Below are 23,262 nucleotides of genomic sequence, written 5' to 3'. Positions count from 1 at the left end.
AATCCTATGTTTACGAGCAATAATGGCAAAATCTGGGGCGCTCGTTTTCGGCCCAAACAGCTTCTCAAAGGATGGCAATTATTACATCGGCTCCATCAAACCCTTTTGCTAAGAACCTTGACATTATTTGTGACCAACATTTGAATTTTGAATCTCACATCTCAAAGCTCATCCAGTCTTGCTTTTTTCATTTAAGAAACTCTGCAAGAATCAAACCTTTGACACTCAGTAATGTGGAATTTTTAGTACACACTTTCATTTTCTCTCATCTTGTTAACTGTAAGTAACTTTTTAAGAGCCTGTTTTAACTGGTCCAGAATGCAGCAGCTCGGCTGCATAAAAACAAGCCAGCACACAACACATCACCCCAATTATCATTTCCCTTCATTTCTTTTTTCTAATTCATTTAAAAATGTTATTAATAACATGGCTCCAGCCTACACAGCAGACCTGCTCAGACCTTTTTCCATCAGTTAGCCTTTCTGGTTTGGTCTGATCAGGGTTTTTTAACTATTCCTTGCTCTAATTTTAAAACCAGAGGCAATCACGCTTTTGAGGCTCCTGAACTTCTGAACAGCCTGTCAGGTCAGCTCAATCAGTGGTCTGTATTAAATGACCACTGATTCAGCCAACCAGTGGTTGCCCATTATTTTTGGCTCTTGTTCTCCTAATGTGTGTATTGGAGTGTGTGTGCACTACTGTATGTATATGTCCGGCTGCGTGTTTGTATGTTTAGACACGTGCACGTGTCTTTAATCTGTGCTTTTATTCAAACTGTGAAGCACTTGCACAAAATGTTATACAAATAATTTTAGTTAAACAAAACCACAATGTTCCTCTTACTGTAACTAACTCTTAAAAACACAAAATGCTGTAGATGCCAAAGGATATCATAGAAACCACAAGGATTATTCAACAGTTATATTTTTGTAGACTTGTTTATGCTCTACCATTGTGCTCTTTTTTTAATCCAGGGAACCACTATATTTATATCCTGTTACAGAGCTAACAGGATGTGTTTTATTGGTGTCTAAAGCACTAGATGTAACCCACAGAGGCCTATTGATAGTTACATTAATGCAACAAAAGCAGTGTTAGTCTGTAAATTTCAGTCCAACAATAAAATGATAAATTGCACGCATCTGCAAATGCGGTAATTAATCTTCCTACTTGAAAACAGTGTGGTGGCCGTTGGATTTCCTTCAGTTCATATTTGCTTTTGCAATTCAAAGTTGGCAAGCCACATCTGGGTGTCACATGTGGGGTTGCCATGTTATTACAATCTCTTTTTTGAAAGGATAATAGCTCCCATGCACAGGCTGTTTACTGAGTTGGAAGTAATGGTTCACTGGCCAATCATCTTTGCCATCTTTAAGGTTTCACATTTCCCCCGATGGAGTCTCTCATCAGCCGTCACACTGAGAGCGTGTGATGTCTGCTTCACTTCAGATGCTTTATAATTACATCATTATGAAAACGCTGCTTGCAAACACTGCAACTCGGGGAGATTAATTTATGCAGAATTGTGCTAATGTAATTATTGTTAATGGTTGATTGTGCAGCGGCAGTGTTGAAGGAAAGAAAGAGGTTGAGATATTTTGGAGCAGGAGTTATTATAGCGGTGACTAATGTCCATTGTTTTTCACTCGGTTGGTTTAAATGCCATTAGAGCTTGTCATTCAATAGGAAGGTAAGTGGTTTTTGTGTGCGTGTCTGTGTGTGTGCTGATGAGGGACTGAAAAAGGAAGAGCTGAGATGAGCAAGGCTGGAGAGAGAAAATGGGAAAAATGGCTACTATTCGTGAAAACACACACAGTCACGCGTGAAGCACAAACGCAAACACACACTCGATAAACCACAGATTGTCTACGCACACACACACGCCTCCTCTTTCAGCAGCCTGACAATAAAGACAGAGATGATTTTTGTCTGCGAGAAAAAAAAACATCAGTGAGGCTGCTCACCGAGGGATTTAATATGAGGGGAGGAGGGAGAGGGGAGGAAGGACACAAAGAAAGCAGAGGAAAAGGAAGAAAAGAAAAAGGGATGAGAACGAAAATGAGGTAAAGGAAAAAGCAGGGTTGATGGATGGGTGGAAAAAGGAAAAGATAGAGGGATAATTGGATTGATTCAAATTCTTTTTGGCATTTTTGAAAAACCGCATTGCTCTGTGGGCGCTTAAAAATGCGATTCAAGATTTAGAGGAAAAAAGAAACATGAAAACCAAAGATGAAAAAATGTGTCTTTGTTTAATTATAGATTTTAGAGGGAGAATTAATGGAAAACTCAGTTGGCTCCCTTGACTCTCACCACCCAGCCTCCCTCTCCTGATTAATTTGGGTAAATCCAGCTCTGCATGCCAGTTAGGACAGCTATTTGTGATTCAACCTCGACACAAAGCTCCAGTGTGTCGGAGGAAACATTAAAGTTGAGTCTGCTTTATTTGAACTGCAGCAGATTTTTCTGCTTGCTTTCTCCTCTTCTCCTCCTCATCCTCTCCCTTTCACCAAAGTGGATTTAAAGTATGAAATTGACACACGGCTTTTATTGAGATCCCTGAAGTCCCTGAAGCCTCTTTTACAAGAGGCAAGAACAATATAAATTTAGGCATAATCTCATAGAAATGTATTAAATTTGATTTGGGATTTTGATCAAATGAATCAAGTCATTTGATTTGATTCTGTGATGCTGTGATTGGCGTATTTCAAGAGGCGGCTGAGGTTTAAAAGGTAGCGCAGGCCGTCCACTAATTGGAAGGCAGGTTGTTGAATCCCTGGCTTCTTCGGCCCACATGACGTGTCCTTGGACGAGATAGTGAACCGTGTCTGATATGTATCGAAAGTGGTGCATTTATACAATAAAATATATGTGGATTTGTGAACATGGCTTGCCGTGTTAAGCACTTTGTGTGCCTCATTTGCCTAGAAAAGCATCATTAAAATGCAATTATTTATCATTCGTTTTAAATTTTACTTATAGATTACTGGATAATTGACTATCTTGATTTCATCTCTCATGAGGCAAACAATAAAATAAGGCTCAGGCAAGGATTATATCAGGGATACCAGAAATAGGAGAGCAGGGTAAACGGGTAGGAGGTAGGATAAGGAGAACCTTCCTACCCCACCACAAATCCCACAGTACCCACTAATCAGATGATCCGATGTAATCCAGCACTTGGAGATGGTGGTAAGGAAGAAATTTCTTTTAAACAGGAAGAAAACTCTGGCAAGGCAAAACACAAATGTCAGAAGAGAGAAGACAAAAGCTAATTACATGCAGGAGTGGCAAATAAACATAAGGGAATGAAAGGAGAAGAGTGAAGGGTTAGAGAAGAAGTGCTCAGTGCACCATGGGAAGTCCCCCAGCTGCCTGCATCTATAGAAGCATAACTAAGGGATGGCTCAGGGTCACCTGATCCACACTAGGCTTTATCAAATAGGAGGACTTAAAAGCAGAGATTCAGTTTGTCTCTTGAGTCCAAACTGGGAGATAGCGCTGCCTCCCATTCTACTTTTGGAAACTCAAGAAAACATGTAAGCGTGCAAGTTAGCAGTCTGAGAGAGGGGTGCAGTATTGGAATAGTCTTAAAATGAGTTTTAACATGCGATTTAAATTTATTAAGTGACAGAAAACAGATGAGATGAGTATAAAACAGATGGAATATGGTTCATTTTCTGGTAAAGAGTTTTAATAACAACCCAACAATGTTGAGTGTCAAATGTCACAAAATTAAAGGGGAATTGCTCTTTTTCAGATTTATGCATGACAGGTTAGTTTTTAGTGTTTGAAACATTCAGTTTAGTTAAATTTTTATTATCTTCACTGTTAGTTTTTAGACTTTTTAAGTATTATTGCATTTATTGTATTAAAATAAGACATTTTTGAAAGCAGTTGTTATAGTTTTGTATCCAAAAGTCTCAAAAAACATGCCCATCAGATCCTTATTAGGCAAAAAATATGAAGGATATTTTCTCTATATTTTAATTTTGTTTCACTTACTTAGTTCACAAAGTCATTTCATTTAGTGTTCATTTTTTTCAAAAGTTTAATTTTTATTTCAGTTTACTAAAATGTTTGTGCATACCTAGTTTTAGTTTTTAGCTTAGTTTTAGTTCACTATAATAACCTTGCACATTAACTGATCATGGACATTAGCAGATATCTCTAAGTGTAATCAGTACTCTCTGAAATGTTGGCCTCTTGCTAACAGTCATCACAAAGCATTTTCTAAACCAGCTCGGGTTTTAAAGGCAACAGCATGTCACCTGAATCATTTTCTTTTTTCACCATCTTCTTCATGAAATAGCCCAAAATATGAAACCTCATTGTTTTTGTGTCAGCTTTTTACCATTTCACGTCTCACTGTCACCTGCTTCCTTTCACAGGGTTGTACTGCAAAGCAAATTAAAGCATTAGGGTTAGGTATGTAGAGTTGAATCCCAAGTTTTCAGTGTGATAAAAGTGGCTCTCTTCTTAACTTGCTAAATTGTTATGCTAATTTATTTTGGTCATGTTACAAATAACAAGAGTTTTGGTTTAAAAAGCTGCTAGAAATGCCACTTTAAAAAAAAAATTCTTTTATCAACCATCTGCTCAGCCTGTTGAGCCTACCTCGATAACAACAATGAAGGAAGCTGTGCAGTAACGGTATGCATGACCATGTCGAGAAAATTTGCATGTAGATAAAAAATAAAAAATGTTTGTGTTTGGTCCTAATTTGCTGCCAAGTTTGCTTTACAGAGCTGAATGACACTGAATCGATTATAGACTGAAAAATTGTTTAGTCTATATTTTACTATATTACACAAAATCTCTCAGACAACAGAATATGTCTGTTTGTTTATTTCTTTGTCTGCAAACTCCTCCTAAACAGTCGGGAGTTGAGGATCCAAACTACGTCTCGAAGGCTCTTGTATCTGTATTACAGTATCAGATATGGATATCAGATATTATGAAGTCACCATGTTGCCTAGCAACCAGCTAGCAACAGCTAAAATGAACCATTTTTAACATTTGTGGAAAAAACAGGGCAAAAGCCAGTAGAAGATGTAGGACAAAAATTCCAGTTGTGCACAAAAACAGCCAAACAATGAACTTTCCAAGTGTTTTTATCTTAATTTTACTGTGTGCCAATATCTCTCAAATCTATGCCTGAAAAGTCTACTAGTAAGTAATTTCTGACGATAAACTACAAATACACAGAGCACTGTTTTTCCCCATATACCTGCCCAATAAGTGTCTTAGCTATGAGGAGAAAAGCCCTGCTTAGTGCAGCCGCTGTGGTGCAACGTACCAAGTTAGCTTGAAATAACTGCCACCTTACTGGTGCTGGAAACGTCTGCGTTTTTAGGTGGTGATAACACTGTGTGGATTATGATCAATCAGTGGTTGCAGTGGAGTTTTTAAGTGAATATTTATGTTGCTTCACTCTCAGAGTGGAAACAGTTTGTCACCTTCAAGTTAAACATTTATAGAGAAAAAAAAGAAGTTTAGACATTTTAGGAAAATGTAAAAAATAAATAAATAAAATGTTGGACTTTAGCCTGGTTTTTGCATGCTGTGTCACATTTATTATAATGTGACACATTAGAATTTATTAGAATATCTTATCAAGAATAATTTCTCATTTATATGCACAAAATTTGAATTATACAAGCAAAGTGAGCAACTAACAATGCGCTAAAATGGTCACTTCTTAACATTTAAATAACCAAAAATAATAGGAGATTGTATTGTGTTCTCACCTATGCGGCGAGGAAGAATATACTACTCCAATGGATTAATGAAAAAGCACCAACTATTAAAGGTTGGCAAAGAGTAGTGTTGGATTTAGTGCCATTGGAATATCTTACATGTGTACTGCACTCAAAAACAGACCAATTCTTTAAGGTGTGGGAACCATACTTGAATTATGTGGAACCTGACGTCTCTAATATTATGTTACAAGGATTCTCTTGAGTGTTCAAATTGCAACGTACTACTGGGACCACAGGTATTGTACTGTATTGTATTCTCTCTTTATTTTATATATTTTTTAGATGGACCTGAGCTGGTGTTTTGTGCTTAGTTATTAGTCTGTTTGTTTGTTTGTTTTTGTTTTGTTTATTTGTTTTTTGTTTTTATTTATTTATTTATTTTTGGTTCTGAATTGTACACTTTATTATGTTATGTAATTATGTACTATTTGTGAAAACAGAAAAACTAATTAAAAAACAACAACAACAAAAAAAACCATCTAAATAACATCTACCACCCACATTTTTTACCAACAATGTAAACACAAAAGGAATATTATAGCATGGTCATGCTATGATATTATACAGAGTAGCTTTTAATATTTAATTTTAAAGTTTAAGGTACTCGTTGTCTCTGACTGGGTTCCTCTACGGTTTGTGGAACCAGCTAACTCAAAGCTCAACCCCAACTATGTGGAAGATGCTTCTTATTACAACCCTTTGGTAATCTCAAGATAGCAAATACTAAGAAGAAATAATAAGAAATGCTTAAACATCCCTTTTAATGGTTCGATACTATCTGGTGATTTGAATCTGACTCTTAGAGGAAAAACGAGCATGGGCATCATCTGAAGGAAAGTGAGAACTAGAGAGACTTTGTGTTGTGCACAGCTCCAGGGTCCATGCATATTTTAGTGTTATTTGGATATACTTCGTGTTCCTGTGTGGATTAGTTCAAGCAGCAACACTCGGGCTTCACTTTCTTTTTTTCATATTTTATTTATTTATTTATTTTGGTCTTTGTTCTCTAAAGATACAGAAGGCATCACAGAAAAAGATACTGGGTACTTACGAAAAAACACAAGCGAAATCAGCACATGCAGGAGCACGAGGCAGTGGCGGCGATGCTGTTTCAGTCAGTTCCTGGGAGGAGGACACAGACTTAAGAATAGAAAAAAGGCACTGGAGTTGTTGTTATGAACAGTGGATTCACAACATAAAGTCTTCACAACCAATCAGCATCATGAGCGCAAGCGATTTCATCTACAGGTCAAAGTGACTGCTGTCATCAACAATACTCTATCATGCTCTTCAATACAGAAACATCACACTTTTTAGAATTTTTTTGGACGCAATGATGCACTGCTGTGCTCATTTTCAAGCACCGATGCACATCAGCTGTCAACAAAAGGAGCAGCATATGTTTCTGTACCTTATTTTTAATTTACCTGCATTATGTTAACAGAACTCCGGGGTCAGAAACTCGAATGCCACACGAATGCCAGTTTTGGCATTGATGTGGCACTTCTCATCTCAAAGCACCACTTAAAGCACTCTACACTACTAGCCACATTCAACTTTTTCACACACATATTCATACAGCACTTTATCCTTTGCACTTAAGTGTGTTATCGACCTTGCATTCATGTCCAGTTTTAAAAAATGCACACCTGAATTACTCAGAGGAAACCCATGCATAGCTGCAATATGACTGCAGGAAGATGAACGCTTTATTCAAATGAAATTCACTTATTTTAAATCTAAAATTTTACAACTTTGACCTTGACACAATTTGCGTGACCCATTATGCTCATTAGGTGATTGTTCTGTGTAAGTTTGATTAAATTCTGACCAATAGTGAAGGCAGAGTAGTGAAGTGAAGGACGAATGAAGTGACGCTTCACTATGGCATAAGCTCATTGATCTTTTGATGAATTAACAACTGGTAACAGATATGTCTGCATTTTCTATTTCCTAGAGGTACTGTATGTTGTTGTATTGTTTTTCTACTCTTTTAGTACTTTGGACACAGGCTTTTACCACTATAGAGTCAATTTTTATACGCCGTTATGGAGCAAACCAAAACCAAAGTCTGTCTAAAGCAGGGTTGGGCTGATTTAGATGCAGTAAGTGAACTGCCACAGACTGAGCAAAGTGCTGAAATGTGTGAAAATCCATAAAACTTTGGCAGACAAGCTGGTGATGTATAAAATGCCTAACTATTGTTGTGCTCGCCCCTAATCTGTTACTAAGTCCTATTTACAAAACTTGAACTGGTGGCTATTTAAGACAAAGAATATCTGAAGAGTCAATAAAATTCATTTGACTTTGACCTTGTAACAGGCTGTTTCCAAAGCTCCTCAGAATGCAGCACTCCTCTCTCAAGGAACTCTGAGATTTCTGGATGAGTTTCTTACTTTTTGATTCCTTGATAAGTGTTTAATAACTCAACTTACTGAAAAAGCTACTGTAGGAACCTCTAGTCAAGATATGTCTGCATTTCTAGTTCCCAGGGGTACTGTATGTTGGCAAAAACCAAGAGTTGCTGAAATAATCCTGCCTGACAATAAAACATATACGTTTTGTATATAAAAATATATATTTTTACAGTCACACAGTTTTGCTAATTTTATGATACATGAAACAGTTAAAAATGTAAAAAATTACATAACATAGCCAATACATTTGTTTACAGTCATGTGAAAGAATTCTGAGAGTTACTCAGGTGCTGCTAATCAAATGGACTAGATTAACTGATCATCAGCAAGTGTGACCATTTCTGTAAAAGCAGAGGTTTTAACAGTTTGCTGTCAAATACCTTTAAAGAAGTGCAGCTCTAGAAAGACTGATGCATTAACACAATGCTTCAATCTTCTCACAAATGCAGATCCCAGTAAATTCAACCCAAGGTCAGACCTAGCAATGCACCAAGAAACAATACAGGCCTCAGTTAGCATGTTAGCTGTTAAAGGTCGTGACACTGCAATTAGAAAAAGACTGAACTACTATGGCCTGTTTTCAAGGGTTGTCAGGAGCCTTCAAAACAGACGTAGCAGCACGACTTAAGTCTGCAAAGTTGCATCTGAAAAAAAAACTACTAGACTTTTAGAATAATGTCTTTAGGACAGACAAAATTAAAGCGAAGATTTTTGAACAAACTGCCATATTTGGCAAAAGCCAAGTACAGGATATCAGCAAAAACATGTCATACCAACTGTCAAGCATGGCGGTGGAAGGGTGAGGATCTGGGCTTGCTTTCTACCCACACGACCTTTGCAACTTTTATCGTCCATAATCTCCTCTGTACACTAAAGAAATCTGAGGCCATCTTTGAGACCAAAGATGGGAGAGACTGATAAAGTCATACAGAAAATGACTGTGTTGCTGCAAAAGGTGGTTCTATAAGCTGTTCCATTTCACAGATCCTATGAAAGCTTTTGTTTTCACATAAAAACCAGTGTCGTATTTTATGCCGTTCTGCACTGTATTGGACGCAACTGTGTTAATAATATTACCAAGACATTTAAAAGGATCCCTGTTCAGTGCATTTAACATATCAGGTTCTATGAACAGAACAGTCGTCTGACTAGAAAAATAAAGCAAAAGATAAACTGGTATTTAATCTGGGAAATCACAGCAAAATCAGCTCATGTTATGACCTGAGCCGAGCCACAAACTAAGAAGGAGCCCTGAGTGAATTTTCATTATTATTTCATATTTAATTAATGACCTATGTATTTATTTATTCACTTAATCTTAGTGTATGGTATTTTTTGTAATATTAAGTAATATCATTACAGACCATATGAAACTAAGCCGACCTGCGATTTAAACTGAAGCCTATATTTTTATTTAATAGATTCTCCTGTTCTTGTGTGTTATATTTGTGTGTGTGTGTGTGTTGAAGGATTTTTTTAATTAAGAAACAGTGTGAGAAAGGATCATTTGTTCGAAGCGTCTGACTCACAAGGGAGCAGGCCTGTGTTTTTATTGTTATTTTGCTGTGTGAGTCTGCAGCCTGGTCGACTGTAGCTGCCGTGTGATTTGCAACCAAGCGTTGTTATTCTGGGTATCTGAGGGAGGAAAAAAAGGCGTTAACGGCAGAACAGAAATCACCGGGGATCGTGATTCTTCTTTTATAGTTAATTTGCTTTGTGATTTGGTTGAAGAAGTCCTGGGTGGTCTTTGTCAGCAGCTGTGTGGGAGTTAACAGACGGTTTCAGGAAGCACAGAGGATTATCTGCCTTTTGTTTTATTGCTATTTTGCATGATAAATTTGCATTGTTTATCAAGGTTTTAACATAAATGCAGTGCAGTATGCAGCCGAAACAAAGCTTTTCATACTAGCTGGATTACAGATACTGCAAGAGACACCAAGAAACTAAACAGGCAACTCAAGTGTTGGTGAGTTTCTTCCACTTATTAATCACTCGGGTAGTAAAGGAAGGACGAGTAATAAGTGTTTGTGCCACTTTAATATATGCATGTCACAGTTTGGCTTCATGCATCAGCCTTTGTCCTCAACAGTGTCCCGCTTCATGGAATAATCGATGTATATCACTGGGAACAGCAAACTCTAGATGATCAACCCAAAGGTTGAGGGAGAGCTAACAGGGCATTTCTCAAAGGAGCCAGCCTACCACATTTCAAGTTTGTTTTCTAAACTAATAAAATATGTTTTGTGTTTTAAAATATTGTTAAATCTTCCAAAAGCAATCAGCAGACTCTGAAGAAAGAGGTGCGAGTGCTGCATCTCTGTATTATATTGAACAGATAATAAAAATATGTGTATATTTTTTAACATTATAATCTGGTTTCTTCTTATAATCATTGCCTTGTAATATTTCATAGTAAACCATGGCTAACAATCCTAGAGTACCAAGGTTTACTGCTGCAGAAGCATGCGTAAAGTGATGATGAAAACAGTTCTGTTGATGAAGATGCATTGATTACATTTCTCAACGTCTGCAACAGATAAAAGAAACTTTATAGGAATGAAAAACACAAAAGCAACAATTAAAACAGGCATAAATGGACCAAATCAGTCATTTTAGCCACTTAAGTAGTTTCTATATTCTTGTTTCTAATGTTAGTCTGAGAGACTGTGAAGGCTCTTGAGCAAATGGTGACGGTTAAAAAGACAAAAGTTTAAAAATACAAATACTTTTGAAAACATCTCAACATGTCCAACATGGAGTTTCAACATGGGAAAAATGTGTATTCCCTGACTCGTTGGTCAGTCGCTGCTGGTTATCTCCAGCTGTAGAAGTACCACAAACCTCCCGTTGGTATCTTTAGCCACTGGCAGATTGTCATGCTCATACGTAGTTTTTTTCCACAACAGAGAGAGTTCGCCTCATTTTGCTTTACAACTCCAACCAACACATTTCAGAAGCTTAACTTTGATGGTGAATGATGTCCGTGTCGAGTTTACGTCGCACTTTTCACAGTCCCACTAATGCTTGTCGAGTAGTTTGCAAACAAGCCGGCTTCTTCCATACAAACCATGTGGGACAAAGGTAACCTGCTAGCAACCAAAGCAATGATTTTAGTTTTTAGTGCAGTACCATAATCTTGGAACCAGTTTCACTCTAGTGACTGGCAGTAACCCCCGGGTCTCTAGCCTTTACTGACTGAGGCCTAATTAAAAAGAGAACCTTTAACCTCCTAAGATCTGAACTCTTTCATGGCATGCATTTTTAATTTCTCTTTGCTATTTGGGCTGATTGGGACCTGATGAATTTAAAAACAATTTTTTTTTACCTGATTTTTGTTTCTGAGAAAAATGAGATCCACATATGAGGCTATTTGTTTTAAATTTCGTGAGCAGTGGCCGTATAATGTCCTCGTAAGTGGACATCAGGCCTTTGTAGAGCAAAATTTTGTATTTTGGTCTAGACCACCCAAAATGTGATGTCCACATATGTGGACGCCAGGTCCTAGGAGGTTAATAAAGCCACTAATACTTTTTCAGACTTTATCCCAAAGTATGAAATTCTTTTTATTTTTATTTCACATTTTTTACTATTAAATAACATTTTGTGAATTATAACCTTTGATTGATAATCATGGAGACTATTTCCCTCAAACACTAATGATCATATTTGATTATGGATTTTGAAACCAGTAGTTTTTGGCCCTGATTCCGAAGTGAGTCTTTTAAAATTGAATATCTGCTGACATTCAGTCCACAGCGCTGGAGCTGCAACAATAAACTTGGCAGTATCTAAATCTGCTGTAGAAGAAAAAGTAGAGGCATTTCTAAAAAAAGGTGCAGGGCACCCTCGAGTCTTTTGTTTTTCTCTCTAAAGAAGTAAGAAAAATCTTCTCTTGTCAGATTTTAGAGAAACCTGCAAGGAACTGATTGATCTCCATAATAACACAACAGCAGCGGACCTCCTTTATCTGGGAAACCAAACACTACAGAAAAACTCCGTGTCGGACCTGACAAAGTGCTGCTGTTTTCTCGGGCACTTCCAGACGCAGCATGTTGAAGAAGTTCTTTTGAGCGTTAAATCACTCAAGAATATCGCGCAGTGAGATATCTGTCAAGCCCGTAATCTTTATTGAGTCATAATGGCGAGAAAAATCCTTCACTGCTGATTGCTGCTGCTCTCTCAGCAGAATTATTTCCCAGAGCTGCTGTAATTGGGACTATAATAAGTGGTGAAGATAAGAGAGGAGCTCTTAAAGGCACCGTTGACATGGGTTTCATTACATCTAACTATGGTGACGATAGTAGTTAAGATCATTTACAAGCCTTGAAAACTTAAAAACATGTTCTTGGGTTTATGAAACACCACTGGAGCCTGGAATCGAAGAAGAAATATGAAATGACTCGCAACGTTTCACAGAAAACTAATGAGTTGTTTTTTTGAGTTTGAACTAATTTAGTATTGATTAATGTAGTGGGAAACAATGGTGATGTTGGCGTTTAACCAGACCTGAAAATAATCTTTTTCAGGTCCCTGCAGAACTGGCAAAAGTGCAGAATTGTTACCTAAGTAAGAATTATGATACATGTGTTAAAAAATACTCCTATAAAAGCTGAAGTACTCATTAAACTTCTTTATTCAAGTAAAAGTGAAAATGTACAAGCTCCGGAATATACCCCAAATAGTAAAAAGCAGCTCTTTGAAGGACATTTCTACCAGCTTTTTTTTGTGCCAAGCTAACTGAAGCTCTTGTTATTTTAATTATATAATGATAAAATGTAGTAGTCCATGGGAATACAAACGTTTTTTGTTTTTCTTTGCCTCTACACCTAAACAGGAAAAAAAAGTACAGTCAAGGGTTAAAGTGGGATTTGGCACATGGGGGAACGCTAATATTGGTGAAAATGGCTGAGTGTACGGAAAAGCACCACGAATCACAATAATTCCTGTTGTGAGGTCCAGTAGATTTCTTCTTGTACAGGTGATCAGCTGATCTTACACAACTTAATCCATTAGCTATCTTGGCTGATTTTCATCCCTTCACTGACAGACAGTATGCTGCCTTTATATCAGCTTCAGTTCAAAGTCATCTGTGCTGTACTTGATGTAACCTAATCTGACCATGAACACCACAGCCACTGTGCACCAGTCCAACATGGTACTTTATTGTAAATTTGCAAACAGTGCTGCAAACTAACCCGTTTATCCCGAGTTTTTTCATGGATTGCTTAAATAACATAAAGTTAGAGCCCGTTCTCACTCCCGAGGCGTAACATCCCGACGTTTTGTCACGTCCTGCGGCGTTCCTGAGAAACGCGAAAGGTGACCTTCCACGTTGTTATGGTACGCGGCGGTTTCCAGCCCTGTACTGCAGCCCTAAACTTAACCTTATCACTAAGCCTAACCATAACCTTATGCCTAACCTTAACCATAACCTTATGCCTAACCATAACCTTATTCCTAACCTTAACCATAACCGTATCCCTACGCCTAAACCTAACCTTATCCCTAAACCTAACCATAACCTTATGCCTAAACCTAACCATAACCGTATACCTAAGCCTAAACCTAACCTTATCGCTAAACCTAACCATAACCTTATTCCTAACCTTAACCAGCACTTTAATGAGGTGAAATAGTGTTTTTAAAGCATTTTAAGGGAAAAAGCGAAGATGTGTAGATTGAGTCCAAACGGTTCTCATGTGTCCGCAGTTTTCCGATGTCGTGACGTAGGAACGCCTTGGGTGCCCGAAAGCGTAATATGTTGACGATTTGTCACCTAGCGTAAAATGTTACGATTTGGGAGTGAGAACGGGTTGAAAGTTAATACCTCAGTTTGTTTCGAAGGACGTTTCATGATATGAACAATACGCAACTATAAATCATAGACAATCAACATCTGATTAAAAATGATGGCAACTAAGCTTGAAATTTCCAGTGTTTCAAATGCCGCTGATCAGTGCAGTCGTCTGTCCTGCCTTTTTCACATCTTTCTCCATCTCTGACTGGAGTCCTCTCGGTCTCAAATACAGCAGCTATACTTTTAGCTTGTGACACACTGTGTGACACACAGCACAGAAAGAGGTTGTGTGTTTGCTGGTATTTGTTGAGCTGATAGAAACGTTGTATTTATAATTGCCTGCCATTTTAAAAAATGTTACTTCCTTTATGCTCCCTCTTTTTCTGTAATTACCACAAGCAGACCTAAAAAAAACGGTTTCTGATTTTTCCAGTCCAATTTAAAACTTGAGTACAGAGCTTTAAATGATGCATAGATTACATGTTACTGTTTCTTTCATCTGTTTGTATACAATAAGCCTTGGTGATGGATACACCAATAGGATTGTTTTTTCTGTGTTATTGTTTCTACATTTAGGCTCAAATTGGTTTGATGTTTAAATGTGCACAGTGATGTGAAATATAAACTTTCCTCAGATCCTTTAAACCCAAAGTAGGCTAAGAAGAAGACCTAAGAATATTGGTATTCTAATGCATGCTGAGTGGTCATGAGGGCGCCCCCTCATGCTGGCACAGGTTTCTAAATGATAATTAAACATCAGAAGTGAAGTTAAAGCCCATCAGAAGCTTCAGTGTGTGTATAAGAAGCAGCTGGTTGATGTGGATGAAGGTGATGCTATTGGGAGAATGCTGCTACAAGTTCTCTGCTGCCGTTCCCTTCATTCCTGAAATCTGAATAGCTGATACTGTAAAATGGCACTATGATGTCTTTAATACTTACAGGAAATTATTTTACTACAATCAAAACACTTAAAAACATCTTAAAAGAAATCCCTCTGATATATCAAACCCTCATCTCAAACAGATGAGGAGAATGTCATGAAATTCACATTTTTGTTCGACAGCTCCATAACGTCAACCAGTGCTCCCAGTGACCCAGAGAGCAGGAGGACTCAAATACATTAAAATCTACAGACAATCTATAAACGTTAAAATATCTAATGTGTTCCTTTTAACCTTTTCACACACAAAAAGCTTGAAAGTTTTTTTTTGAAAGGGAGTGTTCCTCACAGTTATGTCCACTTTTAACATTGATTAATATTAAAATAGAACAAATCTGGTGTGATGTGAATTTGAATCCAACCCTCAAAGGGTTGATGATGTTGGTTGTCACACACATTATTGTTACACAATGAATATCAATAAAGATTCTGAATATGTCATGTGTGATTTCCAAATATTTCTGAGCAGTTACTTTTGTCCTGATGCTGAGAGCGTGAAATAAACTCTCCTGCATCTCTCTCTGTCTCATTCCACCTCCTTGTGTTTGCAGAAATGTTCTCACTGCTCCACAGTTAGCAATTAGTGGGTGGATAGGCTACACGGATTGAGTGCAACATTAAATTGTCCCCTGCCCTGCTGGCCCCAGAAGCCACAGGGTCCAAGCACTTTCCTGGCAGAAACGCTTTTTTTGTTGTTGTTATAATCACACTGAATGTATCCATTGTTACCTTCTTGCACTACTGTATTATTTTTCTGAGTCACTCTGTACAAAAGTGGAAGCTAATTATAATGTGCAGCTTGTGTACGTATGTGTGCGTTGGCTGGAAACATTCATCCAAGCCTCTGCTCTCAAAAACTGCTCAACGAGTGTGAAATGTTTGCATTTCACAAGGGTGAGGACTCCACCAGCCAGGAAAGAGAGATGAAGATGAATCGAACCAGACCGAGTGAGAAAAAATGATTTTTTTAAAGTCTGGATACAGTTGAGAGATGATTAGCTGACACTCAATATTAGGAAGCTGGTAACTGCAGACTGAGGGTGGAATAATGAATAGTGTGACATTTGGAGAAAATGTCTCCTCTTCTAAAATGTCCTTCCGATTCTTGCCTCCATTATGCAGCATTATCCAACACTGAAATAATCATCTGTCAGTTGGATTCACTCCAGTAATAATAAAATGACTTTAATAATCCTTTTCCTTATATTTCTGCCCATCTCTCTCTCCCAAGCTCTCTTACATTAATTTCAGCAGAAGCGGAAGCTCAATCATGGACATATATTTCATTAAATATATTGAAACTAAGCTGAGTGGCATAATCTGATCTTTAATGAATCCTCTTCTCTGCAGGTGGACCCCATGTTCACAGTCCCAGCTCCCCCAGCTCCAGGCCACCCCGGGGCCCCTGGATGCTCGCTGCCCTCGACCCCCTCGTTTTCCCCCCCGGCCCTGCCCACCTCAAACCCTAAGCAGCTGGCGGTGAGGACGAGGTCCATCGGCACCAACACCCAGGATGGAGCTGCGTCAGGGGCGCTGGAGGGTGATTCGGCCTGCTTGGGGCCCTGCCAGCCTGGGACTAGTGTCAACCTGGAGGGTATCGTTTGGCATGAGACAGAGGAAGGTGAGCATTCTTCCTGAAACCTCACACTGGTGAACACACAATTTTAGCACATCAAGCATTAAAACCCAGGTTACATCCAAGAATCTGCAGACTTATGGGGCTATTAAATACTCCTTTCTCCTGTTTTTTTTCTTGCAAGGTCTTTTGTAGCAGTGGCTGCCTTGAAGGTAGAAAAACAGCCATAAAAAAAAAAAAACATAATGGATACAGTGTTTGGCATTCAGTGTGTATCGGAGCAGTAGTGTTGTTCCAACCTTTATACCGTCCTCGCAGTGTTTTGGTTTGACACAAGAAACAGTCCGAGGTAGAATAAAGTCATTTGTTGTGAATGGGTTTAAATAAGTAGAAATATGAAGAAAACCTGAAACTCGTTTACAGTGAGTCAGAGCTTTTCCAGGAATGCACTGAATGACGGTGAGAATGTGAAAAGGCTAAAGTGTCAAGCACGGGCAAATGAAATACCTTTGCCATGCTTCAGTAGAATTTGAGATGCCTGAAACGCCCTGGCAGCTTTTCTGATCCTTAGCGAGACATGAGTTTACTTTGACAAGTGGAAAAGTCTAAACTCTCTTTCAGGGATGCTTTTCTTTTATTATCGTTTCCATTTGTTGCGGCTATCCTGCTTATTTAGTATCCAGTTTAAAGCATTCTTCTGAGGCAGGGTGGCCTCTTTACAAAAAAGGGGTTTATGCTTCCAGCAAATTGTTGTTTTAGTCCGTCTCATTAAAACTAAAGACAGCGTTTTCAGTGAGATATAGTCAATCACACTGTAACTGGAGACTCTTCATTTAAGGACCATTTATACATTTCTGACAGCTCTAGGGAAACAGACTGTCTTTACTTAGAGCTGAGGAAAAATTTCTACTTTTATTTATTGTTTTGGCTCGTTGGGATATTTGGTATTTCCATAATGAGTTCTTATCAGGAAAACACAGCACAACATAATGCAACTTTCAAGAGCGTTAATTATTTTATGGAGCTGGTCCAGTTATTATCAAGTGACCTTAATGTAAAAGTGCGAGGTAAACGATGACCTTACTCGGTGGGTGAATGGATTTTTGCAACGTGGTGAAATCTGATTTGAAGAGAAGCTGATGTGACTGTGAAAGAGCTAATGCCTTTGGCACCAGGCGCTGATTTAATGTGACTGAAGGATCTGCGCTGTAGGGTTCAGGTCAGTGGTTTGTGTGTTTAACTATCTGAGAAGATGTATTGGCTCATCAGTCACAGGTCATCATCCAATAAGCATGTCTCTGGCTAATCCTTTCTGAAAATTAGGATGATCAAAATTTAGAAAACTGACTTAATTTGTAGTCACCAGGATCCAAAATGAGTCAGTAAGACTATAAACTCAGCAGGAAATGTTTACTGAGGTACAATTTTTCTACAGACTTTGATAGACAGCTTCACTTTTTAGTCTCTGAAGTGATGTACAACTTCATCGCTCTATGACTCCAGCTCGATGAGTCCTTTTTTAGTTTGTTCAGCATCCTCTTCTGAGAAAGCAAACAATGATTCTCCTGTGCTTTCAGCGTCTTTGTATCTCGGCTGTTGCATAAAATAATGCACCGTGTTCTTATTTGAGCAAAGATGGGAAACCACCAAGGTTTAAGCATTAAACAGCGAGGCAATTTGTTGGTCTGTGTCAATGCATCTGGTAAAGCCTTGGAGATAATGCAGCAGAGTGATGAGAATGTGCCAAAGAAAGGGATCGGGTCTAGAGAACGTGATATATCATGAAATGTCCTTCAAGTAAAACAATTCTGACACTCAGCAAAGAGGTTCTGGCCCTAAAAAAATGTTTTTCAGTAAAAAAGACTTAGAAATTTTGAGAGGAAAGCAAAGTTCAGTGAGGTTTTCTTTGGTGTGTTTGTTTGTTTTTTGAACCAGCCGTCCACCGACAGCTTCTTGATGTTGTATGCACATCTGCACAGCTTGGCTTCTGTACTATGGGTGATGAGCCGAGCAGATAGGAGTAGTAGCAGGATTGCCTTCCACTGAAGCACAGACAGAACTGACAGCCCCAAGTCACAGTTGAATTTTGGATGATTGATCTACATTAAAAAACTTTTACAGTCCCTGATTTCTCTAATATCTTGTAAAGATTTGGAGGTTCTCTCCCTTTTGTCACATGAAAAATTGAAAATTCAATTTACTTTGCTAAGCACCTTTCTGTTTTTTGGGGTGAAGCTTAAAACAAAATCAAAACCACCGCCAAGCCTACTAGTACTATGTTATTACACAACAACACAAAATACCAACCATATATTTGTACACTGGCCTAATAAATCACAAATATTCTTCAGTGAGCTGTACAGTCTGCGCCCTGAGACCAACGGTAGTAAATTTACATTTTTTGGCCTTTTATTTTCTTCTGTCTTGTACTTTCACATTTTACTGGATAATATATTTTAGATTACCTGGTTTATAGGCTCAGGGCTTCACCGCAATACACTGCATTCATTTTAGATTCTATTTTAGTGACTAAGATCTTATTCACAAGGCTCAAGCCTTTCATCGCCAACCCAGAAGAAACATTCCTTCATTTTCCAGCAGTAAAGATATTCATTTAAAATTATAAATATGTTTTCTGACAAAAGACATAAGAAACAGACAGAAAAACGTCTGTAAATTTGCACCAGGAGAACTTCAGTGCTACCAATATGAGTTGCCGTTACAACCCAAATTCCAACAAGTTGGGATGTTGTATAAAGGTAAATATAGTGTAATGAGGACTTTCATTGCATTATTATTATTTACATTTTATTCAGGGTCTCAACATTTTCAGAACCGGGGCTGTAAATCACCAAATATCAGTATCGATCAACTGCAGCCATCTTTCTCTAGCCTTAACGATGTGCACTTCCTCAATTTGGTCCTGTCACTGGAGATCAGATTTTATTTTAGCTTCTCCTTTTTACTTTCAACCATCGTTGCAACCCACAGCCAGAACATCATCTGCCAATTTTTTCCTCTTTGGAGTGAAAATATGCATATAAAAAAAAGTTGAATATTTCAGCTGTTTGTGCCCTGAAAAGATACACTTGGCCCAATTAAAGCGGGCATTGCTACAATCTGTGTGGGTTTGAAAAACATATGTTACAAGAAAAAGTAGATGATAGTACTAATTTTTATTATTCCAGACCTTTCAGTCCCACAAACAAAAATAACCACGATTCTTTTCAAACAAGGCTGGACGTCCTCATGAGAGCAGTTTTGGCGTTGCACCGCGCGCTCATGAGTCCAAATAACGCAGAACTAGAAACACATCCAACACTACAAAATGATACCATGGGAGTGCTGGGCTGTAGATCAGACGGCCCGATGATTCACCCGCCGATTTCTACGCCGCCGCACTTTGATAGGCCGTTAACGAGGACAGCATTCAGCACTGCAGCCTCTCAGCGGAGGTGTAATACCTTACTGCAGGCTTTTAATGAATAAATCCAATCTCTCACTGCCCATCTCGCTCTGCCAGCCGCTGGTCCTCTGAAGCTGAGTGTTGAGTTTGGCGTAGAAGTGCCCCAGTATTAATTAACTGGTGCTTTTCGCTCTGTCCAGGAAAAAATAAAGAAGAAAATACAAACACAGTGCAGGGCAATATAACCCTGGCCAAGACTGCTGCTAAACAGGATAGAGATGGAGACGAGAAAGAAAGTGAATAATGCATCTCCCACTTCAGACTGTTTGTATAACAGGGCCCAAAGAGGCAAAGTCAGAGAAAACAAATTGTGGATAAAACTTTTGAATACACTTAGATCTATCCTCGTGGATCTTGACGACCTCAAATAATTAAAAAGAAGGAACAAACTGCAGGTAAAAAATTAAAATAAAGCTTGAATGTTTTAGAAAAATGAGAAACCAGCGTGCAATCCTCCTCCAAGGCTGAGATGGGGGTGGGGGTGTGACACAGGCTGTATATAAAAACTGAATGTTAAAATTTAAGCCAATGTGGAAGTGCCGTAAATCTGATTGTTTATAATTGCCAATAGGGAGCAATTATGTTGTAGACATCTGTAGAAAACCAAATCTGGTTTGAACAAACACTTTTCTGACGAGTTCATGTCTCTGTTGTTAAGTCTTATTGAAACCAACATGATGTTCATTTTGTAAATTATTGTCCTCATGAGAATAAAGAAAGGAGAATCAGGACATAATTGTGTCCAAACTAAAACCCTCAACTTCAGGTTTCAAAGCTAACTAATGAGTGACAACATGTAGCTATGGGGTGTGTTAGAGTATTGAAATAAATATCTAAGGTTTTCTTTTTTTAATTACATTTTTTTCCCCAAACATGTAGGCCTTAATCAGTAAGTATTGTAAGCTTTACCTTATTTACATATATGTCACCTTACTGAAGGAGAAAGCAACAGTCAGCTTCTTTGTGAGCAGGAAATGAGTTTTAAGTATTAAAGGATATACAAAAATCAAGAAGCTAATTCAAACACGCAACACTACAGATGAAAACACTGTGATACAGACTCCACAATATTCAGTGTAGTACTGATTCTGGCCACGAAGTTCAGTTACGATCAGATCAGCTGATCTCAGTATGAGTCCACACCCATCATGGTTCAGCTGATGCACTTCTATAGTTCAAGCAGGGACTGCTATGTAAACTGTGCATTTGCAAGCTGCTTTGCAACCCACTTTCACCCCAGCCTGTCTGATCTTCTTTTGACTATAAAGGTACTAACTTGGTATTAAATGCTGTGATATTACATGAATTTAGAGATTAACTCTGCAGACTTATCCTGAATAGTTTTTTTCCCTCTGGTCAGCTGGTAATATCTCAAAATATTTTTAAATTCTAAATTCCAAATATTTCCTCTCTCCAAAAGTGAATATTTGCTGTGTTTAATTATTTGTTTATCTTGACTGTTTAAAGGAAATCTGATCAATTTTAACCCTCTCAACAACTCACCAGCCCAGTGCAGTCTCTCCAGAACAAGTTGGGAGTCAGCCTCAAGTGTCTCCAATTCTAATTTTTCTCATTTGTAATTAGCTCTCTAGCTTCAGCACAGTAGTGCGGTGGTTAGCACCGTTGCCTCACAACAAGAAGGTCGTGGGTTCAAATTCACCATCTGGCTGGTGTCATTCTTTGTGGAGTTTGTGTGGATTCTCTCATTGATGTCAGTGTCTCAGGGCAAGCCTTTTCCAATTTAATTTTTTAAAAGAGTCTAAATTTTAAATTTGCTTTGTGCTCGTAAAATTCATGGTTTAATAAGGCAAAAATACTGTTACCGAGTTCACCACCAAAAGCTTCTGACTTCCCACCAATATCGCACCGATTCTTCCCTGAGATACCCTGCTGAGTAGAAAACAAAGAAACAAACAGGAGTGACAACATCCTCCAGCCCGCCACCTTCCCCCACCCCCACCCCTCAGTGGAGGCACTAAATGAAAACATCAAAGCATTGTGTTTCCAGGTTTGTGCAAGTAAACAAATAGAAACAGCATCAGGGAGATGATGCGTTACGTTATTATATTAGGATAAAGTGAGTCACACACTGTAATGAGCAAATAAATAATGATATAGAGACATAAACTGCAGTATATCACCAGATAATAAATAATACACAGACAGGGAAAAGGATGGAGGGTGGCTGCAAGAGGAAAGAAAAAGAGCAAGAAAATAGATTCGGTGCTCAGTCTGTCCCAACAGGCTGACAGATGGATGGATGGAGGATGGAGCGAGAAGTGGGGAAATGGAAAGAGCTGTAGCAGAGGTTTAGTCTGTATTTTTAAACTACCGCAGGGATAAGAGGAGATGGAGAGGAATGTAAAGACGGAGGCAGGAGGAGAAAGACAGAGGCACGAAGAAGAAGCATTTCATCAGTGATGCAGACTGAAAGCGATGGACAATGTCAGAGTCAAAGAGAGAGACACAGAAAGACAAAGAGAGATAGTGTTTTTCTTCCTGCCGCTCAGGGACTATTGTTCGGGAGGTGGAGTGATAACTGGAGCCCCCTCCTTGTGATGGCGGAGGGATACGGGAGGGAGAGATGCAGGTTGCATGTTAATTAAGCTGAATACTAATTGGAGAGACAGAAAGGAGGAGAAGAAGAGACCACCATTTCAGCTTCAACCCTCCTCCCCGTCTTCTTCCCTGTGGGGGACCAGACTCTGATGAGCGCTAATCAAACAGTGATTGGCTCGATTCTTAACTAAGCTGCACAAACTCCATGACTTCGGATCTCTCAGTCTGTCTGTCTGGATTCTAGACATTAAGTCAATTACAAGTACTGTAAATAATTATGCTCAGCAAGTGATTTGCATTTCAATGAACACACAAAATAATCACATGTAATAACAACTAAGTAGCGCCTTCATCTTATTGGCCATAAAATCTAACTATTAAAATTTATTTTAACACAAACACTGTTCTGATCTGGGATGCTCATATTGAGCGTGGTTAAAGTTTCAAATGATAACCTTATCATTTGATATCAGTGCATGTTCAGCTAATTCCTGTGAGCCAAAAGCATCACACTGCTCTGAAATCCCGATTTTTTAATCTACTCTTTCTTGTGTTGGATGTCATTAAGGGTGGATATCCCATCCATCCATCCATCCATCCATCCATCCATCCATCCATCCATCCATCCATTTATCCAGTCTGGTCACAGTCGCAGCAAGTTAAGTAGGGTGTTCCAAACATCTTTATCCCCAGAAACACTTTCCAGTTCCTCCTGGCAGATCCCAAGTCATTCCCATGCCAAATGAGA

The 23,262-nt window shown here is 38.5% G+C and overlaps 1 protein-coding gene across 1 annotated transcript in view; it reads left to right on the top strand.

The window, feature by feature from the left end:
• The window catches only part of znf608 (zinc finger protein 608), a 67,299-nt gene that overhangs the window by 16,428 nt on the left and 27,609 nt on the right, over positions 1–23,262 (top strand). The window contains exon 2 of the mRNA XM_063489338.1: positions 16,264–16,534. Coding sequence (XP_063345408.1) covers positions 16,264–16,534 — 271 coding nt within the window. The remainder of the gene's footprint in view (positions 1–16,263; positions 16,535–23,262) is intronic.

Source organism: Pelmatolapia mariae, linkage group LG12, assembly GCF_036321145.2.
Source record: "Pelmatolapia mariae isolate MD_Pm_ZW linkage group LG12, Pm_UMD_F_2, whole genome shotgun sequence".
NCBI lineage: Eukaryota > Metazoa > Chordata > Actinopteri > Cichliformes > Cichlidae > Pelmatolapia > Pelmatolapia mariae.
Note: the sequence above shows the minus strand (reverse complement) of the source record. Positions and strands in the feature narration are given on the sequence as shown.